Source organism: Streptopelia decaocto (assembly GCF_964273445.1).
Source record: "Streptopelia decaocto genome assembly, chromosome: 3".
NCBI classification, from domain to species: Eukaryota; Metazoa; Chordata; class Aves; order Columbiformes; family Columbidae; genus Streptopelia; species Streptopelia decaocto.
In genome coordinates, this window is record NC_138656.1 from 118581101 (window position 1) to 118605393 (window position 24293).

A 24293-nucleotide genomic window follows, 5' to 3' on the forward strand; every position below is an offset into this window, starting at 1 on the left:
TGAAGTGCTGGAGCGGGTCCAGAGAAGAGCAACAAGACTGGGGAAGGGACCTGAACACAAGCCCTATGGGGAGAGGCTGAGGGAGCTGGGCTTGTTTAGTCTGGAGAAGAGGAGGCTTAGAGCTGAGCTCAGCACTCTCTAGAACTACCTGAAGGGCAGTTCTAGCCAGGTGGGGATTGGGCTCTTCTCCCAGGCATCAGCAATAGGACGAGGGGCCATGGGCTTCAACTCTGCCAGGGGAAATTGAGGCTGGAGATGAGAAAGCAATTCTGTGCAGAGAGAGTGGTCAGGATTGGAATGGCTGCCCAGGGAGGTGCTGGACTCAGCGGCCCTGGAGGTTTTTCAACTGAGATTGGCCATGGCACTTAGTGCCATGATCTAGTCAATGGGCTGGAGTTGGACCAAGGGTTGGACTTTTCCAACCCAGTCGATTCTGTGATTCTGTGATTCTGTAGGTAATATATTCAAAAATCACTGTTTTGAACCAAATTGGCTTGTTTACAATTAGTTCTCCATTTTCACAAAAAAAAAAGTCTAGTACTGGGAAATATGTGGGTGTTTGTTTTTTTGTTGTTGTTTTGTTTGTTTGTTTGTTTGTTTACTGTTTTTAATTATTTTTATTAACACTGTGGATATTCCTGTTTCTTATTGACTTCAAGATACTCTGGAGTGAGACTGGAAGGACAAAGACCTACTCAAGCTGCATCTCAACAGAAACTCAAACTCTTTAAAGGGGCAACTCTTTGCCCGAGGAAGAAGACACTGAAACTATGCAGGAAAAAGCACTGTCCAGCTGAATAGGAGCAGGGATAATTCCATATATTCTAATTATTCAGATGGAAGGAGAACTAAGTATTTACCGCTTTGATGACAAAGAATATGGGGGAGACCAAATTAAGCCATTCCTGTCCAAGTGCATCAGAAGATATCAGTGTTGGTAAGAGAGCTTTTCAGAGCCGTTGCTTTGATCGTTTTCTACATTTTGGCAGATGATAGTTTTCCCAGTGGCAATGTGTTTGTAGTGCATGGCAATTTTAATCTGGGATTTGGAGCATCTGGGAGACCATCACAGCTCCCCGTCCTTTCCATCTACCATCCTGTGGCGACAAAGTTCTGCTCTGCATGAGTCAGAACAAGCACTGAGCTCTTTAGGGCATTTTTTGATTAATTGGTGTTTTGGTCTCTGCTGGCACAGAGAGGAGATTTTATGTTCTCTAGAGCGGTCCAGGCTGAGAACCACTGAGGTGCTTTGGTCAGCCAAAGCCAAACTCCTAAATATGATCCATGGCCAACATCTCAACCCATTTAGAGCTCCAGATGCCTTCATCCTCCCTGGTTCTCCAGAGACAAGAGCTTACGAGGACTGGCCAGCGCTCACACTGTGCTTTGGCTTTATGCTCTTTGGCACCACGCAGCCGAATCGAAAACCACGTATTTCTGTATTTTGCCAGAGGTGTGGAAGTTCCATGCTTTTCTATCAGTTCTAAAATCACCCTCTCTATCTAAACATCTCTTTGAGGAGAGGTTTTAAAGGCTGTTCTCAGCATTGCAACTGATTTTCCTTGTCTTGGGTATCAATGGCCTCTGAACTCTAGGGTGTTTGTTCTTGTTACTGGTGGATGTGTACCTGACCACCCTGGCACGGAGTCAGGTATTTGCCTTTTTGCACCACTGACAACACTAAAGCGCGGCCAGATGAAACTGCGTGATCTTGCAAACCCTGAGCTGGCCAAGAGGATTCTGGTGTCAGAATCCTGGAAGACCTGTCGTGGAGGTCAAGGATTTGCCTCCTCTCTGAACCTTAGAATCATAGAATCAAATCAGTTGAAAGAAATCCTCAGGATCATCAAGTCCAACCATAACATAGCTCAAGCACTAAACCACGTCCCTAAGAACCTCATCGAAACGCCTTTTAAACCCCTCTAGGGATGGTGATTGCACCATTTCCCTTGGCGGCCTGTTCCAATGCCCAACAGCCCTTTCCAGGAAGAATTCTTTCCTAATACCCAATCTAAACATCCCCTGGTCCAACTTGAGGCCATGAGATACAAATCAGATGGATCACCTAGACTTTGGCTTCCTCCACAGCACAGCAGGGACATTGGGTAGCCCTTGGAAGTCAACCTGGTTGTCTCTAGTTATAGAGATTCCAATCACCACTGGGAACAAGACCACTGGGAACTTGTGACAAAGTGGACCAAGCCTGATGCTACGTGTAAGAGGATGTTCTGCTTTCAGGCCTCCAGAGGCTTTTCTTCAAAATACCTGTAGGTGAGAAATGAGCTTGAGATCACTCAAAGTGTATCTACTGGTCATAACAGCTGCAGATAAAGCTTTGTCTGTGTTATTTCACTCTTTCATTGCAAAGTTCCTGGAAGAGTTGGTGAAGGTCTTTCTTCCTGTCAGAGACCTCATTCCTCAGTATTAATATATATATATATATATATATATATATATATTTTTTTTTTTTAACATCTTTAAGAAGCAACTTGATTATCATCTCAGCCTGGAATGAAAAAGTTCATGCCCTACTTACAGATTTCACCATACATTATATCCTTGAGGAAAAAAGATATCTACCCTAAATTCTATCCCCAAATTGGCAGGTTTTGCATAGAGTGACTTAAGGCGTCCTGTGGAAGAACAGTTGTAGGCAATCAGCATTTTCTTGCCTAGAAGACCCAGCTGCTCTGAAGATGTAAAGCTGAAGCTTGGAAGGAATTATTCCTTCTTTCAGTAGTGAAGATTAAGACAAACCTGATTCGCTGGTTTGACTTGGAATTAAAGAAAAATCATACGCATCTCTTAAAAATGGAGTTTGGCACAGCTGAAAAACATCTCAGAATAATCATAGAATTCTTTGTGAAGAGGTTTTTATGGGAAATCTGATCCTGAAATGCATCCATTAGCGATAAGAAATATTGCTTTAATCCATCCGATCCAGAATGTCAAGAGCTTTATTCATTTTTCTGTGAAGATGTAACAAAGGTAGTGGTCATTCAAAGTACTTCCGAATCTCAATGCTTTTTTTAAATTTCTGATTGCGATTTGCAATAGGTACTGGATTTGAAGGGTGTTTAACAAATGAGTTTAAGTTAAGTCCTATTTAATCACGTGGGATGATGTAGAAAAGGTGAATGGCTTGAAGCCTGTGGAGATTATTTGTGATTTTAATTGTATTGCTATAAACTTAGAAGAAATTCGTTAGACTTTCTTTCAGACAAAGACAAGATTGTTAAGCTCAGTCGTCCTACCACAGCTGTTTAGTAAATTGAATTTCTTACCTTATTTGCTACTCAATGAGTTAGTGGATCTCAACAGGTAAGTCTTGCCAGAGGGTTTTAAAAAAATCAGTGATGGACCCTTGAGAAATAAGTTTGTACATGTGAAGTGCATTACAAATAACAGCAACGGTAGCAAGTGATTACGTCTATGCACACGGAATTTGTTTTATTTTATTATCTTGTAGTCTTTGCGGGTTAGATAATGTATTACCTACTTATTGTGGGAGAGTTAGGTACAAATTCATTTAAGTAACAAGTAAAAATAAATGACATTTTGGCTTGTGTGACTGATCATGTTAAGGGTAATTTTTACAATGTATGTTCACTCTTCATAGCTGGTGGATGGATTAACAGTGCAAGACAACCCCTGAGTTCTAGGAGGGGCTGTTATTATTGCACAGTCTGACCTCCTTAACTTAAGAATTCCATTACTGGCTTTATGCAGCCCTTTGATCTTTGGTATATCTTTGGGGAAAACATATATCTATGATTTTGTCCTGGATGTGAAGCTCTCATGTGGCTTTAGGTGCATCGTTCCGATGAGAAATGCTCTTCACTATCTGAGTGTGGCCTTATTTCCCATCTGGATTTTGCACACTTTGGCTTTCAGTTGCCCTACCTACTTAAGCGACTTCGGCAAGAATAAAGAGCCTGATTTATGCAAGTTATTTCTCTATATATGTATTTCTCTATATATGTGTTTGTAAATCAGAGTCTGTTCTCCTCTTAACCTTCCCTTCAATAAATTAATTAAGCTGTAATGTAATGTTGACATATGCATATATTAAATCACAGAATCACAGAATGGACTGGGTTGGAAAAGACCTCAGAGATCATCAAGTCCAACCCTTGGTCCAACTCCAGTCCATTGACTAGATCATGGCACTAAGTGCCATGGCCAATCTCAGTTGAAAAACCTCCAGGGCCGCTGAGTCCAGCACCTCCCTGGGCAGCCATTCCAATGCCTGACCACTCTCTCTGCACAGAATTGCTTTCTCATCTCCAGCCTCAATTTCCCCTGGCAGAGTTGAAGCCCATGCCCCCTTGTCCTATTGCTGATGCCTGGGAGAAGAGCCCAATCCCCACCTGGCTAGAACTGCCCTTCAGGTAGTTCTAGAGAGTGCTGAGCTCAGCTCTAAGCCTCCTCTTCTCCAGACTAAACAAGCCCAGCTCCCTCAGCCTCTCCCCATAGGGCTTGTGCTCAAGTCCCTTCCCCAGTCTTGTTGCTCTTCTCTGGACCCGCTCCAGCACTTCAATCTCTTTCCTGAGCTGAGGGGCCCAGAACTGAACACAATACTCCAGGTGTGGCCTCCCCAATGCAGAGCACAGGGGAAGGATCACTGCCCTTGTCCTGCTGACCACGCTGGTTTGGATACAGGACAGGACACCATTGGCCTTCTTGGCCACCTGGGCACACTGTTGGCTCATGTTGAGCTTCCTGTCCATTAGTCCATCCAGGTCCCTTTCTGCCTGACTGCTCTCCAGCCACTAGCATTCTCCCGCCACAGAAGGCTAAAGCAAAACATACTTTATTTTATTGGCCAAATCAGGGATTTCTTTGGAAGACTCAACCCTCCAATGACTTGAAAGTAATACTGAGACAATATTCCTTATCTTCTCTCCATTTAAAAATAATAAAAGAATGTAATGGCATCATTCATCAACCTTGCTGTTCTCAGAGGATTCCAAGCATAATGGAGATAAATGACTAAGGTCTGTTGGAGTTTTCTGTGCCACCCGGTGAAATTTTAAAGGGCAGTTCACAGCTCTTATTTTCTTCATATTTTTTTCTGTGATTTATAGACTTTCTGCAGCTGTCGTTTATTTTCTTATCCCCGCAGAAACCTTGTATACCGATTGGTCATTTTCTTTTCCCCAATCAATCCTTGCTAAGTTAAGACTAATAAAACACCTTCTTCCAGCTCATCATGTAATTATTTAGTAAAAATCAATTGCACCATGTCACCCTGGCTTGATGTCATCACTCACCGTAATGATTACATCTATACAGCTTTAAAGTTGCCAAGGGAAAGTAAAACTCTTTATAGCCTATGATTAAAGGAGAAAAATGTTAATAGAAAAGAAGTTAGTTCCAGTGCTGTGGATTGAGAGTTCTTGATGATTTTCAAGGTGCTGGGGTGCAGGACAGATAAATGAAATATAGAAGAGTTTCCTGAGAAGGTTACAATACATTAATGAGCTTGCACATATTAAAGAAACTTTATAATTATACTGTCAATAGACTAAAAGGTTTACAAAGCCGTCAATATACAAGGTTTTTGGTGTTAAGAAGAAAACTATAGCTTTGGTTTTCCCCATTTCTTTGGGATCAAGACAGGGAATACTTTCCCTATAAATTCTGACTTGCAGATGTACTTAGAACACCACAGTTATAGCGATGCTTTTAATATCTGGTCTTTAACCTTCATAAAACCACCAGAATACGGGTTTTCTGGCGTAGCTTTGACACTACAACAGAATCATGGATTTGATGGGGTTGGAAGGGACTTGTGGAGGTCTCCAGTCCAACATCGCTCCTCAAAACGGTGTCAGCTACAGCAGGTTGTCCAGGGCCTTGTCCGCTCCAGTTCTGAGTATCCCCAAGGACAACGACATTACAAATTAATTAGTTCCTTAAGATTGCTGGAAATGTGCGCTTGCAGCCCAGAAACTTAATGGTTAATTTTAGACAAGTTTTTAGACTTTTTCTGTCAGAAACAGACAATAGGACCTTGGAGAGGTGCCTCCTCTTAAAAAATCTGTCAGAGGCTGGATGGACGTAGGATGGGAGTCAAATCTTTTAAAAGTATTTATTGGTGCAGCTGGAACTAAGCTTCCAGGTTTAGGCAACCAAAAGCTGACCAAACATAAGTGCCTAATTTGGGGTGAGCCAACCACGTTGACTAGATCTTCATTGAGCTGAGACACTCCATCCCTATGGAAACACATGAATTTAGGTGGGTTGATCTCAGTCTTTAGTCCACCTGAGATGTCTATGCTGGTCAGACAAACCTGACCAAAGATCTTGAGAGGTCTTGAAGATCTTGATAGTCTTCAAAACCAAACAAATGCATTGAGCAGAGATGCCTGGAAGAGACTCCTTCTCCTTTCTCTTCATTTATCTGTTGCTCACTAACGTCTTGCCTAAATTTAGGCATGTGTTAACACTATTAATCTAAACCTACTATGATCCACCAGGTGTTATTGCAATAGTAATAAAAATAATTAGTGCTAATAAAAATAACGGTGTTGTCGTTTGCTTCTATCAGCAGATAAACTCATGGGACACTGCTCTCTCAAAACACAGACGAGTATGCTCTTATAAATATGCAAGAGCAAATTGCAGGCAGAGAAAAACAGCCATTCACTGAAAATATTGTTGTTTAGAATAGAGTCGGCTTTGACCTCTTGTACCTAATTATACACGAAAACAAAGATTAAAAGCCTACTAATAATCACCATAAACTATGATTAATGAAGCCATGCTTCAGTGCCTTAGATTTGTAGACCCAAGTACAGTAAATTCACTAGTGGGTTATTTGAAGAAAAGAATATTTGGTACTACTTTGTTTTGACTTTGTCTGTTGTTCCTTGTATAAAGATTAGGAACAGTGCATCAATAAAGTCTGCAGAAAAAGGCCTTCTGAGGTTGCTCTTTTCTCATTTGCTAAATAAAAATGCAAATCCAGCTGCTGTTATTCATACCACATACCCACGGCTATTTGGACTTCATGGATTTTTGAAGACAGTCCTAAGCATTGAGAAGTCCAGCTTTTCCTTCAGCAGTCAAAAACCAAAAGCCTGAATTAAAAGGAAACCTAGAATGTCATGAGTTGGAAGGGACCCATGAGGATCATCGAGTCCAACTCCTGTCCCTGCACAGGGCAACCCCAAAATTCACACCATGGTTCTGAGTGTTTGGGTTAAAAGGGACCCTTGGAGACCAACTAGTCCAACCTTCTGCCATGGGCAGGAACACCTTCCACAAGCCCAGGTTGCTCAAAGCCCCGTCCAACCTGCCCTTGAACATTTCCAGGGATGGAGCATCCACCATCTCTCTGGGGAACCTGTTCCAGTGTCTCACCAACGTCATGGGGAAGAATTTCTTCCTTATATCTACTCTAAATCTCCCCTCTTTGAGCTTAAAGCCATCACCCCTTGTCCTATCCCATCCTCTTCCCTTCCTGAATTACAAACACAGTTACGCTATAATTACAAAACAACTCAGAAGAGATCCCAAGGATGACTGTAATAGAATAAACACATTTTGCAAAGTTGTTTTTAGCAGGTACAAAGCAAAGGAATCCCTTCAGGTGAGTGGGGGGGTCATGTTTCCCACAGCATGAGTCACAGTGTCATCTTCAATGGCACAAAAGACGGATGTCATGGCTTTTCTCGTCTTCAGGGAACCACTTTATTACTGACTGTAGCAAAACTGCAAGATAATTTTCAGAAGTTCTGGAGAACCTGTTAACACATCATTGCCAGATATGAAATAAATAAGCTGAAAGTAGTTTAAAAGGAAAGAGAAATCAGAGCCCAAAAGGATTTTTGCCCTTGAGCCAGAATTGATTCCACTTGCTTCATCATGCAAACTATTCAGCCATCTCAGCAACCACTGCTCTGGCTAATAATCCCCTTCATTAAAAAAGATGCAGAGTCAAATCTCAGCTTCCCACTGTGATACCGAAAAACAACGTCTCCCAAACTGGAAATATAGGTCGGAAAAAGTCTATTCTAATTTATATGGATAAAAAAGCATCTAATATGCAAATTAGGTCACGACAGCTAAAATTCCTGGGGACGTAAAGCAGCCTAATAATACATTTATTTTTAATGCATATTTAGTTCTAGAGAAACGACAAAGAACAGGAACAACATAACATTAGGCATTTCAGTTCATGAAAGGAATGAAGTTGCATTCTCAAAAGGCAAAATTGGGTTTTTTCCACTGGCAAAACTCTCTTTGCTACTTTGCAAAGAGTATAGACCACAGGTATTTACGAGATGATTATGGTCAAGGCTGCACTAAATTGGTTGCTAGTGGGATGGCCAGACATCGGTCAACTGTGTCCCACCACTGAGATTTCATTGGCAAGAGCAGGAATTAGAAGAACCCAAAGCCAACAGAAGACACCGTCTCTTATCAAACAACTCAGCGCATATTTCTACTGTTGATTATTCAAACCTGCACGAACCAATGTATATTTATCTCTATTGTCTCTCATCATATCGATTTCCACGGCTTTTTTAATTTATCAACACAGAGCTGTGTTCTATTCCTTTCCTCCAAGAGCCTCCTAGCAATGCCTTCACCACAGATTTAATTAGCATCCTCTCCACTATATCGTCCAAGTCATTAATGAAAATATTGAAGAGTATTGGACCAAGAACGGCTCCCTAAGGGGTTGGTAATACTGTTTTGAATCTATTTAATATGTCTGGTGACAATAGATTTTGTATTTCTACTGCTTTTTGTTGCACCTTGTAATAACGCTGAAACCATCAGGACTATTAATAACATTTGAAATACAAGACAAAGGTGTTCTGTGCTTTAATCTGAGACGCGCAGATTTCATTCAAATTATAAAGGGAAGAGAGTTACAGGAATGGAAAGTAAAAAATAAATCAAAAATGGTTATATTTTACATATGAGACTGTTTTTTTCCCTTTAATCTCTAAATGAAGTTAGAGGCCTGTAGCAGAATGCATAATGCTGGTTTAGGGTCGCTGTAGCGGGTTTTTTTATGTGTACAGCTGTTCTTCCACTGGTATAAGTAGACACATCTGCTCATTAGCAATACAATGTCATTTCTAGTGTCTAATTTTAATTATTTGCAGATGATAGATTCCTTATGCAATGCCTAAAAAAAGTACAGTCCTTCCAAACTGGTGAGAAATATATACACCCTCTGCAACTAAAATGGGTCGGCACAATGAAAAACTGATATTAATCTGGAGAATTCATGTATCAGCACTAAGGCTAAATGCCAAACGGTTTGGAAGGTCACGGGGAGGAGAAACGGCTCGTACGTCTCTTCTTTATCGTGGGTACACAAGACATATGGACTACGAGATGTTCTGAATGAGTCTGGCAGGTGATGAGTTTGTTGTAGGACAGATGGTCCTCAACTGCTGGAAAAATATCAGTTCTGCTTACATTTCCTGTACAAACACAGGCCAGATAAGGAGTTGCTCATGACAGGAAAGAGGAATGAGATTACTTATCAGGAACTTGGGTTCTTTATATATTCACGCTTGAAGAATCAATAAGAACAGAAGGAAATTTCCAGAAGCTCCTGGGCAGTGGTGGCCATGGGTGACTTTGCCCTTGGCCCCATTGCTGGAGGGCGGCCAAAACTATGGAGTCTTGGCTTCCTCTCGGCTCCTTCCACTAACTCAAACAGCCAGAAGAAGCAATGAAAAGGATGACATTTCTGTACAACAGGGTCTTAGCCCAGAGAATTGTAGTTGTACCCAAGTCATTTCTTGTGGGCTGGGAAGGATTAGTTACTCTTGACAAACACAGAGAGCAGAATTACCAAAGAAGCGCCCATGTTGGATTGTATTTAAGAGAGAAAAGAGCTAAAGGAGGCAAGAGGACGTTTTAAAGAGAAATTAATATTTGTTTTATCTTCTGCTTGCCTTCTGAACAGCCATTGAAAGCAACAAGTTCCCTTGGACTGGGCTAAAATCTCCAACATAACCATACACGGGGTCAGGAGAATTATTATCCCATTTGCACTATGACCAACAGATTCCTCTGGTATCAGGTAGATTTTTCCAAAGGTTTGGAGAAATAGTTTCTGACACCCCACAAAGAGCGGCCAAACTTTCTGATGAGATAAAAGATGACATTTTCCACCCTGAACGCAAGCACAGTTGGGTTGTGCAATTGGCTCACACACTCCAGGGCGGTGTCGATGCCAAGAAGGGTGGTCCCAGTAGCGGTTGTGCTTCTGGCAATTTAAGTCTTGGCTGAAAATTACATTTCTCTTCAATTCATGCAGGGTTCATTTTCAGCTTGATCAGAGGAGTTTGCGATTGCCAGTGCCAACACAAAGGAAGAGGTTGTATCCTGCAGACAGGTCAGGGAGAGAGAAGAAAATTGCCCTTTTCCCCAACAATTAAGTCAAAGATCAGCTCATAGAAATCATGAAACTACAGGTTGAGGCACAAACCAGACAAACAGATGGTGTGAGAGTCCATCTAGACACAGCCCTGCAGACAGACAGCACGGAGGTGCCAGCAGAACCATTGCCACAGTGCAACTTTAAGGACACACTTGGGCTTATATCTTGAAATTCTAGTGCAAATATAAGGCAATAAAGAACCTGCCCTACACCTCCGTAAACTTCAGAAAAATAAAATTAAGTATGATGTAAATAGCCATAAGTTCCTTCTGCATTATTTTCAGCATATCCCATTCATTCTGTTTTTCTGTATCAATGACAAAGCAGCAGCGACCTCAAGCACTTATAGAGCTATACGGAGCAATCCTCTTATAGACCAGATCGTTCCTAGGAGAGAAGGAATGCTGATCTGTGCATGAGAGGCTGAACAGAGATGACAACCATATGTCACTTGGCAGAAGTCGGGGGGTTGTTTGTTGCTTTTTCAGCATCCCAAATGTAATGAATTATAAAACAGAGCCTAAATTAATAGTCAAGGAGGACTTTATCAGGGCCCCACACTTAGGAGATTCTCCTCTGGGAGAATCTCTTTCAACTCATAGACTGTTTGACTCGATCAAAGGTTCTTGCTTTTCAATAGACTTCTGTATAATACCCAAATTCAAGAGCTTCGTGAGACAAGAGCCTCCCAGAGAAAATTCGGATCCAGTGAGATGTCTGGGCAGGAACAACCCCAGGTTCCAGTATAAGTTGGGGAATGACCTATTAGAGAGCAGCGTAGGGGAAAGGGACCTGGGGGTCCTGGGGACAGCAGGGTGACCATGAGCCAGCACTGGGCCCTTGTGGCCAGGAAGCCAATGGTACCTGGGGTGGGTTAGAAGGGGGTGGTCAGTAGGTCAGAGAGGTTCTCCTGCCCCTCTGCTCTGCCCTGGGGAGACCACACCTGGAATCTTGTGTCCAGTTGTGGCCCCTCAGTTCCAGCAGGACAGGGAACTGCTGGAGAGAGTCCAGCGCAGCCACCAAGATGCTGAAGGGAGTGGAGCATCTCCCGTGGGAGGAAAGGCTGAGGGAGCTGGGGCTCTGGAGCTGGACAAGAGGACACTGAGGGGTGACCTCATTAATGTTTACAGATATATAAAGGGGAGTGTCAGAAGGATGGAGCCAGGCTCTTCTCGGTGACAACCAGTGACAGGACAAGGGGTAATGGGTACAAACTGGAATACAGGAGGTTCCACTGAAATATGAGAGGAAGCTTCTTCTCAGTGAGGGTGGCAGAGCCTGGCCCAGGCTGCCCACGGAGGTTGTGGAGTCTCCTTCTCTGCAGACATTCCAACCTGCCTGGACACCTTCCTGTGTAACCTCATCTGGGTGTTCCTGCTCCATGGGGGGATTGCACTGGATGAGCTTTCCAGGTCCCTTCAACCCCTGACATTCTGGGATTCTGGGATTCTGTGATGTCAGTCTCATCTTGAAGGCAGGAGGTCCAGAAGTTTGGAAAGCAGCAACTTCTGAATATTAACAACCTCATATTAAAATGAATGATAGCACTGCCAGTCTGTACTCTTCAGCAACTTGGTGCCATCTAGATGGATATTTGAAAGGTCTTTAACTGCAACCGAATGTACAGATGTGAAGTTTAGTGCTATTAGAGCAATTAGACAAGTCAATGGGGAGCAGGAGGGCTTAAATGGTGTTAAACCAGCTTCTGGAGAAAAGATAAGACAGTGCCACAGATAAAGCTTTTATACTTTCAAGTGAGCACGATGCTCAAATAGTCCAGCATTTGCTGGCTAGATAGGACACTGGACTCATCCAGAGAGTGTGCTGAATTTCATTAATAAGAAATTTTCCTAATTTACCTGCTTAGTGCAAAACTTCTCTTTGACAGACTGGGTCCTGCATTCTGGCTACATAAGACTTACTGTGTGCACACAGCTGAGCCTCAGAAAAGGAGAAAAATATCATAGGTCAGAGAGATAACTCCCACTTTCACTATCTTTACATAAAACCACATTTCCCACAGCAAGCTAAAAGCGAGGACCAGATACAAATCGGGGCAAAGCAACAATTCTACCTTAAAGATGATCTGCTAACTGCTCAAACTGGAAAGGGTATATAAGCACACCATCCCTTTCTTACAAAAGAAAGAAAATTGAAATTGGGAAATTAGGTTTTCCTCAAATTAAGAAATGTGGTAGAGATGTGATGAGCTCTGCAAAGTTCTTGAACAGCGATTAGTATTAAGCAATCATTAAAATACAGAGGTAAAGCAACCTGTCCAAGTCTGGGGTATGCAAAGTCTTCAAAGAAGGCTGTTGTCTGTGGATAAAGTGATGCTTTCACTTTTGGCCGATTATTACAGAAGAACCATTTGGAAATTCTACTAAGCCGAGCTTAGATAAAGGCTTAGGTGTATTTACACTGCAGTACTGCATAGAAGCCAGAGACAGTTGTGAAGGACTTGGGTACCTGCAGAGCACAGCGTCACGCGGATCGGAGCTCGCGGCCCAGAAGGAATCCAGCCACTTTAGTGTGGCTCGGAGCCCGGGCTAATTAGGTGATGTTTCCCCAGTTGCCAGAAATCAAAGAGTGAATCATACATCTGCCAGCATCCAACCTTCAGCTGAAAACACAGACTGCAATTATTTCCAACCTCAGTTATGTGAGAATGCAAGGTGAATACAGACATAATGTCATTGGGTTTAAAGGCAGAAGGAATCATAAATTCATCTGATCTGACCTGTTATCACAACCACTATGCTTCATCCGTTGTGTTCAGCACCTGAGCTTCTGTCAGCCCAAAGCACTGGAGACCCCTGGAGACTGACCGATGGTATGTGTGCCACAGGCAGAGCCCAACATGGCCAAAGCCAAGACTACAGATGTGGCAGATGACTGATGAGGTGGTAGCTGCCCAAATTATTTCAGCAGAAATCCATTCCTCATACTGCTCTGGAAGGTGAAGAATCCCATAGTCCTGGCCATTAGTTCCCAGCTCTGGCAATCGGGATGAATCCCAAAAAGACACATAAACCAATTATCTAGAAATTGGGTTCTCTGCTCTGTCAAAACAACCAGCCCATTACAAAACGGCCAGATGCTGGTGATGGCCAATCTCCGACAATCCAAAGAACAAAAAACACCTACAAGCAAACACTGGTAGGACAGGGAGAAAACCTCCATCCTGACCACTACACACAAACCACAAAGGCCTTGAGCACGAGTTGAAGATGGTCATTGTCTAATGCAAAGCATGAGTTGAAGATGGCCATTGTCTTAATGCAGAGCATGAGTTGAAGATGGTCATTGTCTTAATGCAGAGCTACAAGTATTTTAAAGATGGTGCAGACAATTTTATGTGAACACAATTATAAATTAACTTAGAAAAGGGAAACTCCTAAATCAACGAATCCCAGTATAGTCCACCACGCTTGACACACATACGCCAAATTTCTTCTCATGGCTTGAATCAAGCACCTCTTTTAAAATGCTAAATTAACTCTTCTTAAAGACTCAAACGGACGGTGATGGAAAAAGACTCCAATGTTTAATTACACTGAGAGCTGTGAAACTATTTTACTTCAAGGTGGAACTTTTCAAACTTCATCTTCCAGCTACTTGAACTTGTTATGGCTTAACCAGTGGCTGGGTGGTCAACCTCACTATGAAGTATCTGCTCCTCACATAAAGATTGTTTGATAATGGTGTTATATCTGTTCAACTAGTCGAATGTGTTTATTCACAGCACCAGGCCAGTTTTCTAGGCTCTATATCCTTTTTTCTGTCCCTCCTTCAACCTGTATAATTCCTTGTATGTCAACACAGGAACGGCACTAAATGTTCTGAGGTTTTACTGAGACTTCAGCTTTCATACCCCTGACTAAGGCTTCACATTTTTGCCTTTGCATTGTGCTCTGGGCTCAAATTTATCCCCAAGAAGCTCTCGATCACTCTCACAGTTCCTGTTTCCCAGGATGGCATCACATTTTGAAGGTATCATCTGCATTTTTTCCTCCCAGATGTAGTAACAAGAAGCATAATTATGATAGCTGTTAGAATATTGAAATGAGTTACTGCGTGTAATATTTCTGGGAAATGGTAGAAAGGATGATGTTTATTGAAACTATATAAATATGCGAAATGTTTTCACAACACAGTTTCCCATTTATGTTTGCACAGATGTGCCTCGTGTCATCACGACGCCTCTTCCAAGAAGGATAAATTAAATCGAAAGGTTTGAATAAGGCGAAGAGCTGGAATGCTCTGCTGGTGCCTCTCCGCACCATCTCTTACCTCTTTTTGTTCCCTTTTCCTAATCGTAAAAGATATTAACTGAAACTACTGAAAAATACTTTTTAAAAAATGAAGGATAAAGGTCTTTGGCACAAACAAAATGACCAGCTCTGAAGCTATGAAAAAATACGCTTTAATTTAAGAGACTAAAGATAACATGACAGAAAAAATTGTCATAATCAAAGCTAAAAAAAAATATAACAATTTCTATTGTCTACTGTGCCGCTCTGTGGGAATTTCCCCAGCACAAACAGCTGTAAAGGAGGAGCGCTGCTCTGAGCTTCTATACCCTCATGCTCTCTTTTCCTCTCTTCCTCTGTCAATAAATGTCTGCAATCATATTCTTGAGCTCCAGTGTGATTTCAAGGTTCATCTCTTCCATGCAGCTCAAACACTAATTATCCCAGCTGTAATTAGTAAGATAATTAAATACTGGCTCACTCATCACTCTACCTTGTGTCGGGTCATGATTCTCCCAGAAGACCTTGAGCAGTTTCTCAAAGCTGATGTTTGCTGGCTGATAAACCACTCGTACAACCTCCGCGTGGCCAGTTTTACCTTCAAAGGCAAAATAAAATCAGATGTCGTTAGTGAGAATTAGCTCTAGCACACATCTATTTTTCATCTATTGAGATTCAAAGCACAATCCTTTGATTTCCTTTTTTCTGAAGGCATTCTGATTTTCCATCATTTATACTTAATTCTTTTTTATACAATATTTTATGTCCAAGCTACCTATAAGATGTCAGCTCGTTTGGACAAGGCCATCATGAAATAAACTATCCAGAGAGGCAATAAGGTAACACAGTGATGTTATTACAGTAGTTTGTCAGCTTTCAGGAGAAAAAATGAATAGTTCTTCAAAATCTGTAACTGGCAACTAGTAAATATTTTAAATATTCTAAACACAACATTAAAATATAAAAAACTATACATATAAGGTTTCTTGACAGTATAAAACTGGGCTTTGTTTACACAAGGTAGGATATAGATGAAATAATTGATGATAAAACTAATTTCAAGGGTGTGTTTACACAAGATCAAACAAATAATATCAAACTATTTCAGGTCATCCAAACCACTGATGCCAATGGGCCTCGAAAAGTGCCAAAAGGAGCCTGGACTGAACTTCATGGCAGCAGATGGAGTTCAAGGAAGATTAGCAGGGGTTAGAGCACATTAGAACTTATATCCACTTTTCAGGTATATTATGGGCATGATTTTTTCATTCCTTATGTGTTTTATCAGTTATAATATTATTGAAAGACCCAGCTTCACAAAATGTGAAGGATCTGGCTGCATAATTGTCTTCAATTGTAACTAATAATCACAGAATCCCAGAATCCCAGAATGTCAGGGGTTGGAAGGGCCCTGCAAAGCTCATCCAGTGCAACCCCCCCATGGAGCAGGAACACCCAGATGAGGTTACACAGGAAGGTGTCCAGGCGGGTTGGAATGTCTGCACAGAAGGAGACTCCACAACCTCCCTGGGCAGCCTGGGCCAGGCTCTGCCACCCTCACCCCCAACAAGCTGCTTCTGATATTTCAGTGGAACCTCCTGTATTCCAGTTTGTACCCGTTACCCCTTGTCCTATCACTGGTTGTCACCGAGAAGAGCCTGGCTCCATCCTCCTGACACTCCCCCTTTCCATATTGATCCCCAGGAATGAGTCCCCCCTCAGTCTCCTCCTGTCCAGCTCCAGAGCCCCAGCTCCCTCAGCCTTTCCTCCCACGGGAGATGCTCCACTCCCTTCAGCATCTTGGTGGCTGCGCTGGACTCTCTCCAGCAGTTCCCTGTCCTGCTGGAACTGAGGGGCCACAACTGGACACAAGATTCCAGGTGTGGTCTCCCCAGGGCAGAGCAGAGGGGCAGGAGAACCTCTCTGACCTACTGACCACCCCCTTCTAACCCACCCCAGGTACCATTGGCTTCCTGGCCACAAGGGCCCAGTGCTGGCTCATGGTCACCCTGCTGTCCCCAGGACCCCCAGGTCCCTTTCCCCTACACTGCTCTCTAATAGGTCATTCCCCAACTTACACTGGAACCTGGAGTTGTTCCTACCCAGACGTAAGACTCTACACTTAATCAGAGTTTTGAGTGCTCAGACATGTCAATCAAAGTCCGTTGTAGTCAGTGCTACACAAGCACATATCAAGAATTTATAAATGCAGGCATTCTTGTTGTCATAATATATATATCCATGAATGGGGAAAAACATAACCCACTCTTCAGTTAAATCATAATAATGAATAACTAAACATATGTAAACTGGGCAGCCAGCTCTGCCTTGTGGTGGGAACGTAATAAGCTCCTTCATCACACTATGCAAGGTTTTTATTTCATTTATACCACCATAAACTTGGGATTTACTCAACTGACTTGAACAGAATTGTTGAATTTCATGCAGTGTAAGAACCAGCTGAACCTGGCCCAGTGGTTCTGAATTAGCTGGCACCAAACAAGAAGAATACAATAAAAATCAGTCTATGAACAACCGAGGAGTGTTCGGCAGCAACGCCAATTCAATAGTAGGAGAAATTTTAATTAAAAGTAGAAAGAAATAAAAAGGATGTTAGGATATATTAAAGCATGACAGCATTATAACAGTTAATATGGCACTTGAAATGAAGAAAACCTAAATGAGGCACAGAGGGGCAGGCAAGCTACGAAAAGCGATTTAAAAGACTGGGCTTAAATTTAGTCTAGAATGCAGAGGAGTGAAAGGGGACACATCTGGGATAGCAGTAACGACAATTTTGATAAAATCAAATCAGTTCTTATCTAGTATGCTTCACAATACAACAAAGATACCCTCGCCGAGATTAAAAGGCAAAAACTGTACAAGTTTGATGTAAGCTGGAGCTAAACCCACGCGATCCTGGCCAGGCAAACGATGGCCCAATTCACTTTGCCTACTGAAGTCCATGGAAGCAACTCATTAGCTGAAGTCAAATTCTGATGGTAGGTTGGCAGAAAGGGATCCTGCATTTAGTAGAATGAAAGCATGAGTCAGAAATAATGGGCTTGATAATAAAGTGAAATGGTCTTCCTATCTTCTGGCATGAGCTATTTTAGGTCAGGGATGGAATTTATTCCAAATTTCATGTTTTAATATGGCCTACCAGTGAAAATCATGGATTTCACCTTAGCTTAAGCCTAGGTTGGGACTTGTTGCTTGAGATAAATGCAAGTAAACAGGCAGTGGTTTGTCCAGCTCTCACAAACCTATATTGTATAACAAAAAAGAGGTTAAGGAGTGGCTTGTGACTTTAATTTCATATTTTTTAAGCCAATATGAACTTAAAGAAAGGTTCTCATCACTCAGGAGCAAATTGCTTGTCTAAGATGACTCGCCTTAGATCACAAGAGAGTTTCTTAAAGAGCTTCAAAACAACAGGGGCATTACCTTCCCTCTCGATTGAAGCGGCAATTACATCTTGTCAACACCGTCTGCTCTGACTAATCCCCAAGTTCAAAGAACCAGCTTTCTTCTTTTCCTCTGCATAAGGAAATAATGGTGCTGCTCTGAGAACTGTAGCCTGACCTCGAGACAAAAACTCCTCAGATGTGCAGCTAACAAACTGTTAGAACCCAGAGCCTATTTTAAATCAATATTTATCCTCGGAGGAAAAAGCAAGGAAGGAACGCTGCTGGTCCTATCAGATTCAGCTCTAATTTTCCTCAGCGCCTTTCTACAATCCAGCGGATTTTCTTTCAGAATACAGAACGACTACTTCTACTAAGAACAATCTTATTTATGATTATTTACCGTATCAAAAGTAGCGTGGTCAGCAGGACAAGGGCAGTGATCCTTCCCCTGTGCTCTGCATTGGGGAGGCCACACCTGGAGTATTGTGTTCAGTTCTGGGCCCCTCAGCTCAGGAAAGAGATTGAAGTGCTGGAGCGGGTCCAGAGAAGAGCAACAAGACTGGGGAAGGGACTTGAACACAAGCCCTATGGGGAGAGGCTGAGGGAGCTGGGCTTGTTTAGTCTGGAGAAGAGGAGGCTTAGAGCTGAGCTCAGCACTCTCTAGAACTACCTGAAGGGCAGTTCTAGCCAGGTGGGGATTGGGCTCTTCTCCCAGGCATCAGCAATAGGACAAGGGGCCATGGGCTTCAACTCTGCCAGGGGAAATTGAGGCTGGAGATTAGAAAGCAATTGTGTGCAGAGAGAGTGGTCAGGCATTGGAATGGCTGCCCAGGGAGGTGCTGGACTCACCGGCCCTGGAGGTTTTTAAACTGAGATTGGACATGGCACTTAGTGCCATGATCTAGTCAATGGACTGGAGTTGGACCAAGGGTTGGACTTGATCATCTCTGAGGTCTTTTCCAACCCAGTCCATTCTGTGATTCTATGATGAGCACTCCTGCTTCCCAAGAATTTAAGTGGAAAATACATCTCTCACCTGGGTACACATGAGCAAACAGATGGGTAAAAGGCTCCATGTGGGACATATTAACCACAAGATTTCCCAGAAGAAGCACAGAGAGAAAATGGTATCAAGGACAGGAAAAGAACAAGAGGAATCTCTCCCAAGGTGATATGTGCATCATAACATGGAATTCAAATATACTACGAGGTTACTCCAAGTAGCATGTGGAAACCACCAGCTCGTCAGTGTCAAATGTGACTCAGCCATAGCCAAAGTGGCAAAAGGGAACTTATATTAGATTCTCCTCATTTACCTTCTTATTTCACTTCTTCTATTAGGCTTAAGTTCAACTAGGAAAACAGAATAAACACATTTCAGTTTGAGATTCGTTCATTCAGTACGGTACAAAAGAAGAGAGCAGGCATCAAACCAGCAAACCACCACCCAGTATTGTAAAAAAATCATTGAAATACTTCTAATCTAGCATTTTTTGTAAGATTTCTTACAATAGAAAGGCAATAATCAAAGAGAAACAACAAACCCACCCATTCTCAAACAAGCTGCATGGCTTCTAAAAAGAAATTTAACAGGCTAATGGGGAACAGCTGAAATGATTTAAACTGATCAGTGATAGATGTTTTTTCTTTCTGTGATATTCAGCTCTTCACCTCAGTGACTTGGCATGAAAGGTCCATTTATATCAAGTCAGAGAGTCACGGTGTCCTCAGTTCACCTCATGCTTTTAATTAGCTGATTTTTAGCACTCCACAGCAAAAGTTCTAATAAATACGGACAGTTCTAGAAAAAAAAAAAAAAGCTCAACGTTTGAACCACGTTTTAATATAATTTATTGAATCGTTAAATATCATTTAATTTGCCATTTTTTTTAATAGGTGCCGTTATCGGATTTCCAGCTATGGTGCTCAGGTCTCCTTCAGCTTTAGAAGGGGCTCAGCCATTGAAGAACCTGCTAAGACTCTATTTGGCGGTGGAGAGGGCTACATGCCAACAGCAGATTGTCTGTTTAGCCCGGATCCATTTCCCACTTAGCAAACACAGCCACTCTCAGCGGATTAACGACAGCGAGCTCGTTCAAGCCCTGGCAAAAAAACGTCACCGTAAAGAGCAATAGAAAAAGACATTTAAGTGACACCTCGCTGCTCCTTTGCAATTTTTTTCCTCCTAATAGTGTTTAGATCTTCACCTTCTTAATCACCTCCCAGGTGAGCGCCCAAGCGGGTGGATTAGAGAAGCGAACTGATTCTTTTTAACTTGCTGTATCCAGTGAGTATTTAATTCTTTCCGGCAAAGTGAAACGACTTCAAAGGGCTTGAGAGCACCTCACCTGTGGATATCCAGAAGCTACAAGACATGTGGGCTCCATCTCCAACTACTCCAGCCTTGGAGAATTAAGTTATAATATTCAAACAGTGCCATAACTATTCCCTCCTGACCCGCTTGTTCAATAAGAAAGGGCTTGCTTCTCTTTACCCGCTGAAATAAAGGGTCTAAATCCAGTAAAACCAGTAAATCCAGGGTCTCTTTAGTTTGGAAAAGAGGAGACTGAGGGGTGACCTCATCAATGTTTACAGATATATAAAGGGTGAGTGTCAGGAGGATGGAGCCAGGCTCTTCTGGGTGACAACCAGTGACAGGACAAGGGGCAATGGGTGCAAACTGGAAGACAGGAGGTTCCACTTAAATCTGAGAAGCAACTTGTTGGGGGTGAGGGTGTCAGAGCCTGGCCCAGGCTGCCCAGGGGGGTTGTGGAGTCTCCTTCTGTGCAGACATTCCAACCCGCCTGGACACCTTCCTGTGTAACCTCATCTGGGTGTTCCTGCTCCATGGGGGGATTGCACTGGATGAGCTTTCCAGGGCCCTTCCAACCCCTGACATTCTGGGATCCTGTGAGTCTCCATTGGCTTTGTAACCACCCATTAAATACTGGGATGTTTTGTTGAGGTCTCCCCTAAGCCTGTTCTTCTCAAGGCTGACCAAGCCCAGTTCTCTCAGCCTTTCCTGGCTTTGCAGTCGTTTGACCATCTTTGTGGCCCTTCTCCAGACCCTCTCCAGCCCATCCACAAGTTTTTGGATAGCAGGGACCACAACTCTCTGCTTTGAGTTGTGTTGCTTTGCTAGCCGGGGTATCATAGAGATCACAGAATGGATGAGCCACGTCATCCTAACGATCATCCTCCTGGACCATCCAACAGAATATCTCATTCAGCATTCAGCTGATGAAAAAATGTTGAAGATAGGCATATAATTAGTGCCAGTCAACATGGTTGTGTGGAATATAGGTCTTGTCAGCCAAACTCGATTTCATTCTCTCATGAAATTACAAGTCTAGTTGTAATAAATGTGGGATGTAATAGCATGGATGTAATAGACTTAGACTTTATTAATGCATTTGACTTCTTATTTCATGACAGTCTGATTAAAAAATTAGCACTACACAATATCAATAGTGCACATGTTAAATGGATTAAGAATTGTCTAAATGACAGTTCTAAAAAAATTGTCTAAAGGGAACGAGCATTGAGTGGCAGCATTTTTATCTGTCCTCTGCAGGGATTGGTACAAAGTCTGTCACCATTGAAGTCTTTCATCGCTAATTTTAAAGAAACAAACAGTTCAGCTTACAGAATCTGTGGATAACTCAGATGAGAAGGCCGATAGGATGGTCTTATAAAGTGATTACTTGCTGCACTAGGCCCATTCAATCAAAAATGTACTAAAACCAGTGACATGTAAAATCTCTACTCCAGGGAACAAGCGACCTACGCCACAACTGGAAATGGGGAAAAAATCCCATTTTCCCAGACAAGTAAATACAGAATTTCATTGCAATACTGCGATGAAACGGAAGAGTGACTTAACTGGGATGCCTATGTAAAAAAGAGGTTGGTAGAAGAGCACTGGAGAGATTATTCCTGACACTAAGTAGATCCTCAAACACTACACTGCTCAGTTACACCATCGGCTCATTCGGTGATCCCATAAACCCATGTTCTATAAACCACGGGAAGTGGTTGATTCTCCATCTCCTCATATTTTCAAATCCTTATGGTCAAGACGCTTCAGACAAATAACCAGTTAAACCTGAAGGAAAAAGTTATAGGGCTTAATAAAATAGTAACTGGATGAAACGTAATGACCTACAATATAAAAGACGTCAAATTAAACAATGCAGTGAGCCCTTATCAGCCTTAAATGCTGTGAATGTATGAATGAATTGCCCCTATTTTCCTTTGTTCACTTAGATTTAACAAAGCCTTTCAACCCCAAACACCATTAGCTGGACAAAGACTTGGGACTTATGTATTATCTTCTTTTCATCATGGTTGATGAGGTAGACTTCAATCTAACCACAATTTCTATATGATCTTTATATAGGTGAGTTAAAATCTTTTCAGCTACAGTGTCAGGAAAAGACACCATATTGCCGCATTTAGAAAATTCTTACTTATAAGCCCAAGTTTTAACCCTAAACTTACACATTAGGTGATCAGAGCCTTTGCAAGTCAATAGATTTTGTTTGCTGACAAACCAGTTATACTTGGCGCTAAGGAAATATGTAATATTTGTAATATATTCTTGTAGCATCCGGTCTGTGTGAATCTGAGCACTCAATTAGGTGAATATAAAACAAAACCAGTGGTCATGCAATGAGAAATGCTGGCTGTAGGCCGGGACATATTAATTATGAAGTTAATTAACAAAATGAAGGTTTAAATATGGAAGAAGAAATGGGAATCACAGAACCTTAGCTTCATAACCACTAGCAATCTTGCATTATCACCAGCATCTTATATTGTTGTGGAACCTAGAATTAGGTTTATAATGTAAGTTTTCTGTAAAACTGGCATGATAAAATAGCCATCGCTTTGCTCTCGGAAACAAAAACATATTTCGTAGACTTTCAAATACTGAAAAATCACAATGTATCCCAAGAAAAGCAGTTTGGACAGCGATAATAAACAAAAGAAGGTCAAAAATATGGTGATACGAACAGGCAATGGTGCAATGAAGATATTGCACTGAAGACAGGTGGTTTTAACAAATGTCAATGAATTTGTCGCTTTTCTGGCTGGGACTGAAACACCTAAGAGCATGAAGCAGTAAAAATCATTCTATTTTCCTCCCTAGACTATGATCCGAGCTTTGGAAAAGTCCAACCAAAGACAGAGCCCATTGGTTTTTATTCCAAATATATTTATCTCCATCTCCTCAAAGAAAGCGGAAGAAAATCTACTCCTTGTTCCAAAGCCTTCCTAACAGCACAATATACAGTTTTATCTGTATATAAACACTATATGTTATATTTACTAGAGGAGCTAAAATCCACGATGCATTTATTATATTCTGACCACGCATTTTGTGCGGAAGATAATACAAGAGTTTTATTTAATCCTGTTCTATTTTGACATTCCTCAGAGTTCCTGCATTTCATGTGTCTATTTCCCTACCCGGTATTAGATAAGAAGCATATCAGTAATACAGAAAAGAACTCAAAACAGGCAAGAAAGGTCCGTATTTTTATGCAGAGTCTGCCTAGGAAAAAGCATGTCTAAAGTAATTATAAACTTGCCATTGATAGAGTAAGATCAGTAGAAGAAACTAAAATTCTTGGGAAGTTTTATTGATTTATGGTAAAATATTACAACCCTGACTCTGGAAACACATCATGAATATAAAGGAATTTCCCTGATTGAAATTATTCATATTACGGAAAGATTTAGCGGCCAATTTTAGATTCCATGTTTGGGAAGAATTCAACCTCAAACTGCTCAGCTTAGGTTTCTACTGGATACTTTGGATTGAGTGAATTTAGTTTCCTCAGACAAAAAATGTGTCATTTGGAATGTAAGTCCTTATATTTTTCAGTCCTACTTGTTCACTTCCCTTCAAATTAATTCCTTATCTGCCATACTTGTGCCTATTGGGTCAGATAAGAAAATGTCTATTAAGGAATGTAACAATGTAACAAAGCCATGACGAACTGAAATACCTTAGAAGATGTCTTTTATTTTTATATATATATATATTTTTTTTTTCTCAATGATAAATTCAGTGATTAGTATTAGGTATACAGGTCATTCTCAAGCAACGTGAAGAAGAAGCAGAACCATAGAACCATAGAACCAGAGAACCACAGAACCATAGAATCATCTTGGTTGGAAGGGACCCTCAAGACCATTGAGTCCAAC

General features: G+C 41.7%; 1 protein-coding gene across 1 annotated transcript in view; it reads right to left on the bottom strand.

Annotated features, from left to right (window-relative positions):
* MSRA (methionine sulfoxide reductase A) overlaps window positions 1–24293 on the bottom strand; it is a 295463-nt gene that overhangs the window by 110392 nt on the left and 160778 nt on the right. The window contains exon 4 of the mRNA XM_082048911.1: window positions 15164–15268. Coding sequence (XP_081905037.1) covers window positions 15164–15268 — 105 coding nt within the window. The remainder of the gene's footprint in view (window positions 1–15163; window positions 15269–24293) is intronic.